The sequence below is a fragment of the Oryctolagus cuniculus genome, chromosome 11 (genome assembly GCF_051225735.1).
Source record: "Oryctolagus cuniculus isolate XC-2025 breed Fujian yellow rabbit chromosome 11, ASM5122573v1, whole genome shotgun sequence".
NCBI lineage: Eukaryota > Metazoa > Chordata > Mammalia > Lagomorpha > Leporidae > Oryctolagus > Oryctolagus cuniculus.
In genome coordinates, this window is record NC_142877.1 from 83,053,104 (window position 1) to 83,067,695 (window position 14,592).

The following is a 14,592-nucleotide window of genomic DNA, read 5'->3' on the forward strand; positions in this document are numbered from 1 at the left end:
ATTCTAGGAAAGATTAATAGGATTTTATTTCATCTCTTTCAGAGGACAGTAATTATTTTATGAATAACATTCTTAGAGAATAGATCATCAATTAGGCATAATGATTATACCTTATGACATTGAGAGGTATCATGAGACATTAGTTTTTTAAGTTACTGGCTTTAGAAGATATAGAAGGCTAATATAGGCTAAAAAGATGTATGATGTGCAGGGTTGGGGTGGGGTGTAACTAATACGGCTCAGGTAAGAAGCTGCCATGCATCACTAATGAGAGTCTCAGGCAAAGGCTTGCAAGTTCTAAAGCTTCAGGTGCTGTTGTTAGAAACCCTAGAGTTCCTTTTTGAACTACTTTATTACTTAACTATCTTTACTAGAATTTGAGTGCACTACAAATACGCTTATTTCTAAGATGACATCTTAGTAAAGACCAACAATTTGGTTATATTTTAGGGAGAAAGGCTACACTGAAATGAACATTGTGAGAAAACTCAAATTAATGATACCTTGGAATATATTCTTACTTCGCATACTGCTGTTTTCATTACAAGGTAAGGACATAAATGTATACCTTATTATACTTAGTATTTTAGTTTATCTTGCTGTGGAATGATTGGTTTCCTTATACCGTGAAGCATTTTGAATTCATTATAACAGATATGTGCTAAATGACACTGAGGTCATCCTTTTGGAAAATTCTTAATCAAGTAGATAATTTGGAGCTTTAAGTTTTTATTTTTTGAGTTTTTTTTTCAAATAAACAGGATTACTGTTTATTGGAAGAAACTGATTCTTTTTCTCTCCTAAAAGGTGACTATAAAAAGTTGTCTATGAATAATTTAAACTTTAAACTTTTTAATAATAAATAAAGAGAAATTGAATAATTCTAACATAATACCAACCAAAGTGATAAAAAGGTATTTTTAAAATGACTTTATCACTTGGTGCTAATACTTGATTTCTAATTATTTTATGGAAATTTTATTTATAAATTAATTTTTTAAAACAGTGTTATGGGGAAAACATTTATTTACATTCAGTTGTTAGTTTTTAAACACCTCCCCACCCCCACCATGGATTTTTTTTTAGTTTTTGAGGAAAATGGAAGAAATTGCTGAAATATAAAAGACTAGGGGACTCAAAAACATTACCTTCTCATCCTAGTAGTGACTGAAACCCCAAGGAGAAAGATGTCATAGAATATTGGGAGCTGGGGCAATGTTGGAGATTTACTAGTCCAATATCATCATTTTGTGATGTGTTGATATCTTGCCTAACATAGTAAAATACTAAATGATAGGACCAAAATTAAAACTTGACCTTTGGCTCTGTGTCTACTGCTTGTTCAATTGTATTATATCTGTATGTCAATCGATGTACATTGCCCATTCTTTTTTGATTATCTGTCATTCCGATGTCTCATAAGGAATTTTCTAATTAAAATCCTCTGAAAAAATGCAAAATAGCTAATAGGTAAACTCAAACTAGTTGTAGAATTTAGGTTAAAATGATCTATTAAATAACCAGAACATATGGCCAAGCCATTTGGATAAAATTTTCCTTTCTTATTTATATCTTTGTCTCTGGCAGGATATATTCGTGCATCAGTTATCTTGACAAGAACATCACAGTGAGTATTTCTTGTTCTTTATGTCTTCTAAAGCATAAACTTAATGGGAATGACAAAACCCAGCAGGAAAAGATAAGTGAAATATTTTACAAAAAGATTACACACGATATAGTTCTTTAAAATAGTCCCACAAATTAACAGTGACCAAAAATTCATTTCCATATTGATAATGCAAAAATATTTTCTTATTTACAAAGAGGAGTTCTTGATGATGTCCACTGACTGTAGGCTCTAAAGACATACTATTTTCTCTTCAAAGATTTGTAAGTAAGTTACATGCAGTATTGCACTGCTTTGTCTTATTATTATTCATTCATATTATTGATTACAAATGTGTTGCATCTTATCATAGAGTAAAACAATTTTTAATGATAAAAAGAATAAACTGGTTCTAGTAATAAATAATGAAAATCCCTTTTTGGTCTAAGGTGATCTGCTTAAAGAAAAGTAGAAATTTATTCACCACTTCTTAAATAAAAATTTTTATTGAAAAATATAACAGAAAACACCATGAAGCAAATGTACACCTTAGTGAATTAAAAATTGATTTTGATAACTAACGATGTGATGCTTTTACTTTAATGTTAGTCTGCCCTTTATGATTTGGAGTAAGAGAGAATGAAGCATTGTGCTGGACGAATGCAAACTTACTCTTGGCAAATGCTCACCTAACTAGATTTATGAAGTCATGTGGAGAAAATATTTTGCTGGTCAGTGCTACAATGTTACACTATTTTGTTTATTTCTCCATCTCAAAGTTCTTTCCGAAAATTCAGTTTACATCAGAGACCGGAGAGATTCCAGGACACTGCTGAATTCTGTAAAATGAGACAGCGCCACCACCCAAATCTAACCCCTCCAAAAAGGGGAGGGAGGCCTTTTAAATGTTAAATCAAGAAAGACCTCTTTGATAACGTGATGGAAATCAAGAGGAAAACACCAGCTGTCTCTTGGGAAAGGCTTGTTCAGGTTGCCTAGGGGCCTTTGACTATACAAGTTCTTTTTGTTTTCTTCCAGAAACGGGTTTAATGAAAATCAACAGAAAAGAGCTCTTTTAGCAGCACAGGTAGGTTCTGCCTCAGATGGAGAGGCAGGCTGAGAAATAATCCATCCTGCCTTGGACCAGGCTGTCATTTGAACAATGAAACCTTTGTGGAGGGCAATAAAGCACTAACAAGACAGGAAGGAGAAGGAAGAGGCAAAGTAACTTCTCTCCTGCCTTTCGGGGACCCTCAAATTCATGTTCAGTTCATATTGGCTTGTTCCAAGTGACATTCTTTTCTTCATTGTTTTGATAAGCCTGAAGCACTTATGGAAGATTTAATCCCATCTACTTTCCTAAAAACAGGATTGGTTTAAAAATTAAGCACAATATCAGAATGATAACAATAGTACACATGCACACAAAAGGGGCAGAGAAATGTGAAAATGATGTGAGATAAACATTGCAAAGAGACATCAACTATATCTTGGTGTCCTGACAGCTTTTACATTGTCTGATAAATCTAAATTATGGTCTTCTCTCGGTGAGAAATAATTTTTCTCCCAAGGGAAAGGGTGGCACTGAATGTGAGGAGACATTTTTGTTTAAGTCCCTTTATATAATGATATTGCATAGAATACTTGCAATATCTTCAAACTGTAGCTGGAATGGATGTGTAGCAGGATTCATAAACAGAGAGGAGACACCAAGGCCATAAAGCAGTCACAGTTTATTGTGACAGCATAAGACTCAGTTGGATTCATATTTTAAAAGACTGAGGCTGGAACAAAGAGGAATATATCCCTAAATATGGTTTTAGCTTCTTTGTCTCCCTCACATGGCTACATGCATACATTTGATTGGATATTCTAATGTTACATGGTGGCTGCAGGAATTGATACAATATTGTGCATAGTTACTGATGATTTTTTTAAAAGATTTATTTTATTTACTTGAAAGAGTTACACAGAGAGGAGAGGCAGAGAGAGAGAGAGAGAGAGAGAGAGAGAGAGGTCTTCCATCCGATGGTTCACTCCCCAATTGGCCGCAACAGCTAGAGCTGCAGTGATCTGGAGCCAGGAGCCAAGAGCTTCTTCCCGGTCTCCCACACAGGTGCAGGGGCCCAAGGACTTGGGCCATCTTGTACTGCTTTCCCAGGCCACAGCAGAGAGCTGGATCGGAAGTGAAGCAGCCAGGTCTCAAACCAGTGACCATATGGGATGCCAGCACTTCAGTCCAGGGCTTTAACCCACTGCACCACAGTGGCGGCTCCCTATTGATTTTTTTTTTTTTTGCTTTGTTTATTTATTTATTTATTTATTTTGACAGGCAGAGTGGACAGTGAGAGAGAGAGAGAAACAGTGAGAAAGGTCTTCCTTTGCCGTTGGTTCACCCTCCAATGGCCGCCACGGCCGGTGCACTGCGGCCGGCGCACCGCGCTGATCCGATGGCAGGAGCCAGGTACTTCTCCTGGTCTCCCATGGGGTGCAGGGCCCAAGCACTTGGGCCATCCTCCACTGCACTCCCTGGCCACAGCAGAGAGCTGGCCTGGAAGAGGGGCAACCGGGACAGAATCTGGCGCCCCAACCGGGACTAGAATCTGGTGTGCCAGTGCTGCAAGGCAGAGGATTAGCCTAGTGAGCCGCGGCGCCGGCCCCTGATGATGTTTTTTACACACACATACTGAGCTGTACCACTGGCAAGGGTTAACACAATTGCTGTGTACTGGCAAGCAGAACCTGAAATGGTTACATATAAGCAGAGAGTAACTACAGTTGAAGCATTAAGAAGCAAGCAGATAGTGACCACATGCCATTTCCAGGGTAAGTTTCTTTTTCTCTGTCTGAGCTTGGGGAGGCCTCTACCGCAGATGAATTTTTTAAAAAAAAATTCCTCTATAAAAGATGAGTGGTAAAATAGAGAATCCTAACTTAATAAATATATTTCTTGGCAAAGTAATATGATTTGAATATTGATATAGCAAGCTACTTAAGTCTTCAAGGAAGACTTTGTCAAAGCTGAATTGCAAATAATTTTAACTTGTACTTTCTGATGGATGTCTGAATGTTTATTTTGTAGTGTCAACTAAAAAGAATCAGTAGATGCATGGAAGACAGATTTGATATGCTGTTATGACAGTTTAAAAGGCAGAACTAATTGATTTTTTTAAAGATTTATTTTATTTATTTGAAAAGCAGAGTTACAGAAAGAGAAGGAGACACAGAGTTAGAGGTGTTCTATTCATTGGTTCACTGCCCAAGTGGCCACAACAGCCGGGGCTGGGTCAGGCCAAAGCCTGACACCAGGAGCCAGACACTTCTTCCAGGTCTCCCACGTAGCTGCAGGGACCCAAGCAGTTGGCCATTTTCCGCTGCTTTCTCAGGTACATGAGCGAGGAGCTGGATTGGAAGTAGAGCAGTGGAATCTTGAACCGTGGCCATATGGGATGTCAGCTTCGCGGGAGACAGCTTTGTTACACCAAGATGCTTGCCCTTGCCCTGACTAATTTATTCTTATTAAGAATGTAGATCATTTTTGTACCAAAATGCGAAGATTTTCTCTGGTATTGAACACTACTTTTCTTTAAAAAGTTTTATTTATTTATTTATTTGAAAGGCAGGGTTACAGAGAGGTGGGGGGGGAGGAAGGAAGGAAGGGAGGGAGGGAGGGAGGGAAGGAAGGAGAGAGAGAGAGAGAGAGAGTTATTCCATCTGCTGGTTCACTTCCCAAATGGCCGCAATGACCAGAGCTGGGCCCATCCAAAGATAGGAGCCTACAGCTTCTTCCAGGTCTCCCACATGGGTGCAGGGGCCTAAGCACTTGGGCCACCTTCTACTGCTTTCCTAGGCCATAGCAGAGAGCTGGATCGGAAGTGGAGCAGCTGGAACTCCAACAGGCACCCTTATGGGATGTTGGCACCGCAGGCAGCAGCTTTAAAAGCCTTTACGCCACAGCACCAGCCCCCAGAGACCCTATTTTTTTCTTAAAAAGTGTGTCTTGTGTACTTAAGTACTTATGTGTAATATGAAGTTGTTAAAATGCATTTTCTCTGAGAAATTTTAAGTATATGTTTCCCTTTGCAAACCCACTAAAGGATATCTATATAACTCAGTAGAAAATCTGCCTTTGAGGAAAATTCCATTCTGGTGAACCCACGAGGTTGAAGAACATATATATTTCCCAAAAAGTGCCCTAAGGGTGAAGTTATATTACTGTCTATTTTCTTGTTTTCAGAATTTATATTATTTACCCCCACAGAGATAGGCTAATACCTTCCTTTTTTAATAAGCGAAGAATACACTTGCCTTGCGTTGATTTCCCTCTCTGGGAGACCTGCACCTCTGTTTCCTGGAGCTGAAGAAGATGCATCAGGGTTCTCTGATTTCCAAACAAATTTTAAGTGAAGCAATGTTAAAGAAGGGTGAGGGGTCATAATCACGCAGTGCACTGTTTGGATGGGAATGACATGTGTTTAAAGGCTGATCTTGCCTACAGATTCACTCTCCTGCTCCAGAAAAAATAGGGCCTGATGGTAGGTAATTGGAAGGATTCTCAAGGACGTTGGCAGAGAGGTGAGCAAAGAAAGGGTCAGCTCAGACGTCTATCCAAGGTGTACTGTGGACCTCAGTTAATTTCCATCTAAAGATTGCATTTACCTGTGCTTCTCATTCACCTGTGGAGGTGAAATCAGTGAAGAGAAAGATTGGGCTCTCTTCTTCTATCACTTATGTGAATATGCTGCTGTTATTTGCGTTACATTTCAAAATTTTTTTCTCCTAAAAAAAGGCCCGAGACATAGAGTCGGGAGCAGGTCATTATTCTGAGAAGGACTGAGGACTGTGAGATGAGGAAGGGAGAAAATCCAATGCATTGTGTGTTAATGAGGCGCTTCCTGCTCTGAGCATCTGGGGCTTCCTCTTTTTAGGGACCCTTTGAGACGTTGATACACTGTGTCCAAAAATCACCTGTACAAGGGACGGGGAAAGTTGCAGCATTTATCCACGAATTCCTGGTTCTCATTGGTGGAGAGCAAGTCCTGTCTGGTGGAGGGCTTAAGTCCCCTGCTCTGTTCTGCCCTGCTTGGGTGCTGCCCTCAGGCAGAGACAGAGAGAAGCCAGTGCTTGAAGTTAGAGGTTCCAAGACCCACGAGAGAGATGAAGGGTGAAGAAGGAGGAAGGAAAGGAAGGCAAGGAGCAAAGAAAGGTATATGACCTGTCACAGTCGTTTAGGGGGCAAAACCAAGGCTTGACATCACATCCCACAACCCTGGATGACTCTCGCCGCCTCATCAACATAATAACCTAAGGGAATATAAAGTCAGCATCTTAAATCTCTGTGTTTGTAGCTGCTTTCAAATTTGCATGTTTGACTGACTTGAATTAAATAATTTAACCATCTTGAACTCTTCTTTATTTCTTTCAAAGTTTGAAGCAAGTTCTCCAAGGTATTTTTTCCATGATGCTATTCATTGGGGTGAGAGCAAAATAAAAGGTCAGTGCTTGTACTATGGTTTTGTTATTTATTTTCTCAAAAGATCCCTTTATGGGAATTTTTGAAATCAACTCTTATTGCTTCCTTATACTGCATGGAGGGAACTGAGCCAGAGTGGTAGTAAGCCTAATCATTTAAGTTCACATCCTATGAAAAATTGGACTATTTTTGGAAATAAGCATGGCTAAACATTTAGACAGAGCTCATAATCAAGGATGCTCCTTGATTCCTTGGCATTCCTATTTTCACATATCGGTTTCCCAATTCCAGGATGCTGAGGGTAGTTTAAAATTTAGTTTGGGTGGTAACTAGGAAATAGATATAATTATTGTTCTGCTAAAAATGCTAATAATCCTCACCAGTTTTGGTCTGATATTTGTTTTCAAGAGAAATACAGGACTATAAATACATTTTTGAAGCTGATACATTGTTTATCTAAATATTCAGTTATCTATTCGCTGGAAAAATACGGACAATGATCTAAGATGAACTTTAAAGACAGATGTGCTTCCTAAGGATAAAAACTACATTTAGGTTTATAAAACATCATCATTTTCACCGATAATAATGGTCCAGGTTAAGACAGCTTACTTTTTTCTCACAAGATTAGAGATTCGTATGTTTTTAAATGTGAAAAGACATTTTCAACCGATGGATCTTAAAGTGGAAAGGAATAACAGGGATTTCTAATTCTTGCCTATGGTAGAACTGCAGATAAATTACTGCAGTTAAATAAGTATCTTTCATGAAGTTGACATCTTCCAGAGTCCCAGCTCCTTTAGTAATGCTTTATGGTGACTCACAGATGTTCTCTAGGTCTCCTCCTGTCTTACTTTTCTTCCTACTTGAGTTTTGCCAGTTGCCTCTTCCCCTCTCCTTAACAAAGGGAAATTTTTCAGTGATTCATTTGCATTTTAAAAACTCAGGAGGAGTTAGTTAGATTTCATATTTACTTGCTTCTTCCTTTTAACATAATCTATGGGTATAATTTTTTTTCTATGAAAGAATATTTTTGATGACAGCAAGAAGTGACTTTGGCTTCTGCCTCAGAAAAATTAACCATGGGTTCTAAAGGATGAGTCATTGGTAATTAAACCTGGGGATTAATTTGTAAATGTCAAACGAAATATTTAGTCATTTTATTTAAAAGTGAGAGTTTTCTTCTGAGTTTTATACTTTGCCTGATCCCTGAAGTTAATGATGGACACACTTCTTTAACACAGTGCTTGCTCCTGGGGAGGGGACAGCTAGTGACAGACTCCACCCAGGGCCTCATCTGCAGCTGTGTGCTTCTGGTTCTTGTCATCTGGGACGGAGATTCCTTACATGGGAACTTGACCTTTAAGTTGCTTGAAGGAGCCTAACCTTTGCTCTCTGAGTAGTTTGAGATGTGAAAGCCTGTCTTTTTTGCTTCACAGCACACATAATGAAATTAACTAGATAGAGCCTTGATGGGTTTAATTCCTTAGCTCATCAACGCAAGAGGCCCAGGGTTCTGTTTAAGTTAATAGCAGTTACAGTTAGTTCAAGCTAGATGTTGACATCCTTTGTTTATGAGAACTGATGCGTGCCAGAAAATAACTTACGCTTTCCCTCTCAGGTTCTTGTCCTCATGAATGCCTTAACGGAGCTTTCTGTTCTAAGACTGGTACATGTGATTGTCAAATATTTCAGGCTCTTGGGACAAGGTGCCAGATTGGTAAGTTTTAAGGATATTCAGATGAGAATTATGAAATACCAAAGAGAACATCAAAGCATAATTTACTATAGTAGTGTTCCTGCACTAGGAGTTAGGGAAATCATTTTACATTTCAACTAGATAGCCCACAATTCATTTTCAGTAATTTGATGCTATTAAGAACCAATGAGAAAGAAAATAGATAGTCTGGCTTTCTCTTCTCACTGATCTCTCTATTTTCCTCAAGTGATATTTCCATTTTATATATTACCAGCCCCTTAAGATGAGATTTTCATTCATTTCTCTTTTTTGTTTTACAAATTAGACTCTTTGTTTGAAGCCACATATTCTTTTTGACTTTGAATTAATTGGATGTTCCGTATATAAGAATGTGGTAGTATGGAGAATTCTTCAAGAATAGAAGACTTTTTTTAAAATTTATTTGACAGATAAAGTTTACAGATTGTGTGAGAGAGAGAGACAGAGAGAAATGTCTTCCTTCCATTGGTTCACTCTCCAAGTGGCTGCCACGGCCAGAGCTACACCAATCTGAAGCCAGGAGCCAGGAAACTCCTCCTGGTCTCCCATGCGAGTGCAAGGGCCCAAGGACTCAGGCCATCCTCCACTGCCATCCCAGGCCACAGCAAAGAGCTGGATTGGAAGAGGAGCAGCCAGGACTAGAACCCGGCACCCATATGGGATGCCGGCACTGCAGGCGGAGGATTAAGCTAATGTACCATGGCACTGGCCCCAAACAGAAGACTTTTTAAAAACCCTTTTTAGGGGCTGGTGCTGTGGCACAGCGGGTTAATGCCCTGGCCTGAAGCACCGGCATCCCATATGGGCATTGGTTCAAGACCTGGCTGCTCCACTTCTGATCTAGCTCTCTGCTATGGCCTGGGAAAGCAGTAGAAGATGGCCCAAGATCTTGGGTCCCTGCACCCTTGTGGGAGACCCGGAAGAAACTTCTGGCTCCTGGCTTCAGATAGGCGTAGCTCTGGCCATGGGGAGCGACCCATCAGATAGAAGACCTCTCTGTCTCAGTAACGCTTTCAAATAAATAAATCAATCTTTAAAAAACAAAACAAAATCCCTTTAATCCGTAGTGCCTAATATATGATACCACATCAATAATAATCAATACATATTCATTTGTTTAATAAATATGTATTGACCATCTACTAGATCCCAGGTCAGGTACTGGGAATAGAAATGTTGAATGGTGAATAACAGAAATATTACTGCTCTCCCAGAGTTTAGAGCAGGGGGCCAGCACACAGCAGAAACATGATAATTAACCTTGTGATATGTAATATAAAAGAAATATGAGATTCTATGAAAATATGCAACAGAGATAAGGTGTATTGTCAGGAAAGGCTCCCTGAATAATGAATCAGTATGTGTTTCCCTGAAAAAGCCCAATATTGGTCAAAATTTATCCAATAAATTTAGATAAAAATTACCAAGAGAAAAGACAAAAATATTGTCCCTTAATATTTATGCTGTGTGTAGAGTGTATCAAAGCATTTTATAGATGCCGAGTTTTCAGTAAACACCATTGATATCTGTATTCTTCCAAGGGGGGGTGGGCTGAGAAGATGAAAGATTGAGTGCAAGCTGGTCTGAAGGGTAAGGAAGGAGGTAGGCATGGCAAGAGTAGGAGATGACGTGGTTTAAGATGAACATGAGATCCAGCCAGTTTGAAGTGAAGAATTCCTAAATTCCAGCATGCATTGAATGACTGATGCTCTCCATGCCCAGGTCTCATATAAAACATGACCTTTAAGAATCAGCTGTTGTTTTTCTGTCTGGACACCATAACGATACTTTTTGAAAGATCTGTGGAACTTACTCTTTCCATGCTGATTTATAAGACACTCAGTGGTGACATTGCTTTCTCTTCTGTGCCACTTTACCTGCTTTAGCACCGTCAACTTCTTTTACTTGTTGTTTTGCATACTCTTCCTTTTCTTCCCTAGAATCTTCTTTCAGAAAGAAAAATAAAGGAAGTTTCTAACACAAATCCTTTTTTCTAAACAAGTTGGAGATTCTCTCTTTTCCCACCCCTGCCCCCACCCCACTCCAGGTGGATTGATAGTTTTAAGAGCTACTGGTAACTTTATGTTACTTATTTATTCCTATGATACAGACCATCAAGGAAGAAAATATTTATCCTAATTAGAATCAGTAATCATGCTAGGAACAATGCTAGGAAGAGATGTAACTGATTTTATGCTACTAAACATTATCCTATTTCCTTTCAGTCCCAAACATGGGCAGTGGCAGAGATGGGATTTGCAAAACCTGGGGACAGTACCATTTTGAAACATTTGATGGCATCTACTACTACTTTCCAGGAAACTGTTCTTATATTTTTGCAAAAGACTGTGGAAATTTGGAGCCTCAATATACTGTCTGGGTAGGTGATCTATGATGTAATTAACCCATCATTTTTGCAAAAATGTGTATTTTATTAAGTTTATTTATTTATTTGAAAGGCAGAGTGACTGGGTGGGCCAAGAGAGAAAGAGAGAGAGAGAGAGAGAATCTTCTATCCCTTGGTTTGCTCCCCAAATGGTCACAATGACCGGCCCTGGGCCAGGCTGGCCCCTACAGCCAGTAGCTTCTGCTGGGTCTCCCACATGACAGCAGGGGACCAGGCACCTGGGCCATCTTCTGCTGCTCTTCCCGGAGCATTAACAGGAAGCAGGTTCAGAAGCAGAACAGCTTGTACACAGCTGGTGCCCACATGGGATGCTGGCACTGCAGATGGAGGCTTAACCCTCTATGCCACAGTGCCTGCCCCGAAAGTGTGTATTTTAAAAGTACTGGACAAATGATGGGAAATATATAAAAATAATAGAACAATACTTAGGGTTCTGTCTGAGGAAAGAGAGCTCTTCATTCTTAAAGGGGTAGACCGGGGGCCGGCGCTGTGGCTCACTTGGTTAATCCTCCGCCTGCGGCGCCAGCATCCCATATGGGTGCCGTTTTAGTCCTGGTTGCTCCTCTTCCAGCCCAGCTCTCTGCTGTGGCGCGGGAGGGCAGTGGAGAATGGCCCAATTCCTTGGGCCCTGCACCCGCATGGGGACCAGGAGGAAGCACCTGGCTCCTGACTTTGGATTGGCGCAGCGCTGGCCAGAGTGGCCATTTGGGGAGTGAACCAACAGAATGAAAACCTTTCTCTCTGTCTCTCTCACCGTCTATAACTCTACCTATCAAATAAATGAAAAGGGGGGTAGACCAGATTTTGAGTATATTGAGTATAACTCTATTGAGATTGAGGTCTAGGGCTGGGAGAAATAAAAGAGTTTGGATCCACGCAGGAGGGATTTGAAGACAATACAGAATTGTCTCTGTCCTGGATACCATATTATTTTTTAAAGATTTATTTATTTATTTGAGAGGTAGAGTTACAGACAGTGAGAGCGAGAAACAGAGAGAAAGGTCTTCCTTCCGTTGGTTCACTCCCCAGATGGCCACAACGGCCGGAGCTGCGCTGATCCGAAGGCAGGAGCCAGGTGCTTCTTGCTGTCTCCCATGCAGGTGCAGCGGCCCAAGCACTTGGGCCATCTTCTACTGCTTTCCCAGGCCATAGCAGAGAGCTGGATTAGGAGAGGAGCAGCCAGGACTAGAACTGGCGCCCATATGGGATGCTGGTGCCAGAGGTGGAGGACTAACCCATTGCACCATGGGGCCGGCCCCCCTTTTTTTGTTTTGTTTTTAAAGAATTTTTGGATACCATATTATGAACCCCAGTCAATATGCCTGTTCTTCAGATTTTATTTGATCATTCAGAAGAGGGGATAGGATCATACATCAACTGTATTACTCATTTTCTTTTTGATGGTTCCAGTGAGATGCCCACCTAGTTTAATTTTTAAAAATTGTACCCTCTGTATAAACTGGAGGCTGACATTTATGAAATACAGTACACAGATTACACAAGCACAAGCTACAGCATGTGGAGATAGGTTGCTAATTGCTGGATAGATCAATTTTGTTTGAATCCAAGGACTTGGTTCTCAGTTGCAGAATACTTGATTCAAATTCTTAGGAGACATTTCAAGTTTTAGAGAGGCTCTTGCCAAGGAAGTCAAGACCCTGTTTCCTTACTCACCAACCTCCCCTGATTTTCTAGATAACTCTAAGGGTGACCAGAGAACTGCTGTGTTGTGCCATTGAAAAACTAAGGCTCTCCACAGCAAAAATGTTTCCATTTTTGCTATGTTGGCATTATCTAGATTCTCTTCCTATTTTAATTATGTAAATATTAAAAGAAGGCCCTGAAACCATTTTCAGAGATCTGCATGTACCCAGAAAGAGAGATTTATTGAATGATATTGTGGGGCATTAAGGGTGCACACCTAGAGGTTTCTCTAGATAGGAAAGTCAATAGGATGCTTCCTTAGCTCCAGACTGCTCTTCTCAGTTCCCTTTCTCTCCCTAACCCCCACTCACTCGTTAGATTGGTCACTCAGACACCTTTTGACTCTCACTGAAATGTTCCTGTCCAGAGTCTCAGACTTTCAAGAACTAAGATGTCCACTAGATAATGGATCTTTTTGATGATAACACACAATGTTGAACTGTGCCTTTAGAGTTAGCAGGTATTGTTTCTACTTGGCTTGTTTTCAGTTGGTGGAATTTTATTTTAAACAATTAAATCATTTATTAAAATTGTTATGTTTGTCCTGTTTATACAAGAAGTTCACTTCTTTTGTAGGAAATTCACAGAAGTCTAAAAAATAATATTAGAATTATTAGTGGATGGCTATGGCATGGTGATTCAATGGGTTACTCCATCACCTGCAATGCCAGATTCTCATATGAGTGTTGCTCTGCTTCTGATCCAGCTCCCTGCTAATGTGCCTGGAGAAGCAGTGGAAAAGCCCCTGTCCCCAGTTCGTGCTTGGGCCCCTGTCCCCAGACTGGACGAAGTTCCAGGCCCCTGGCTTTGGCTAGCCAGACTGTTGTGGACATCTGGAGAGTGAACCAGCAGATGGAAGATCTCTTTCTCTCTCTCCCTCTCCCTCTCTCTCTCTGTCTTTCTCTCTTTCCCTTATTGTCTGTAACTCTGCTTTTCAAATAAATACGTAAATCTTTAGAAGAATGTAAAAAATGATTAGTAGTCCAGAGTTCCCATTAGGGGCAGTTGTTGACCTAGTGGTTATGATGCTCATATACCATGCTGGAATGCTTGTGTTTGATCTCTGGCTCTGGCTTCTAACTCCAGCTGCTTGCTGATAATGCAGATGCTGGGGAGGCAGCAATGAGGGCTCCAGTAAAGACTGAGTTCTTCACATTTGAGGAATGGATTAGAGTTCTCTCTCTGCCTTACAAGTAAATTAATATTTTTAAAAAAGAATTAACCTCTGCTGACAACTTCATATATTCCCTTCTAAACTTTTTTCTCTGAGTTTTATGCATATTTATAAAACTGAAATCATACTGTCTATAATTTTCTGTCCTACATTATCACTTATTATTATATCAAAAACTTTCCATATCAAATAATCTCAATAGACACAGATTTTATTAGCTATATTTATTTCAATTTAGGAAATACTCAAATTATTAACTATATCCTATTTTGGAAATTTAGAATAAAAAATCAATATATTAGAAGATATATTGATAAACATCTTTAGGTGTGTATGTTTTATACTCTTGATTATTTTCTACTTAAAATTCAGTTTTATTTATTTATGATGTATGTTTATAGTTTAAAAGATTTCATCATGGGAGAGGGAGCAGGAGATGGGAGGGTTGTGGGTGGGAGGGAAATTATGGGGGGCGAAAGCCACTGTAATC

The 14,592-nt window shown here is 39.8% G+C and overlaps 1 protein-coding gene across 4 annotated transcripts in view; it reads left to right on the forward strand.

Annotated features, from left to right (window-relative positions):
* Window positions 1-469: 469 nt before the first annotated feature.
* OTOGL (otogelin like) overlaps window positions 470-14,592 on the forward strand; it is a 172,440-nt gene continuing 158,317 nt past the window's right edge. For 2 of the 4 annotated variants that reach the window (XM_089309054.1, XM_089309056.1), the window contains exons 1-6: window positions 470-548; window positions 1,588-1,627; window positions 2,645-2,693; window positions 7,034-7,100; window positions 8,701-8,799; window positions 11,043-11,197. In XM_089309054.1, the coding sequence (XP_089165180.1) occupies window positions 470-548; window positions 1,588-1,627; window positions 2,645-2,693; window positions 7,034-7,100; window positions 8,701-8,799; window positions 11,043-11,197 (489 nt within the window). Of the gene's footprint in view, window positions 549-1,587; window positions 1,628-2,644; window positions 2,694-7,033; window positions 7,101-8,700; window positions 8,800-11,042; window positions 11,198-14,592 lie in introns of those variants that run through there. The other 2 variants (XM_089309055.1, XM_051846511.3) reach the window with 2 other exon arrangements.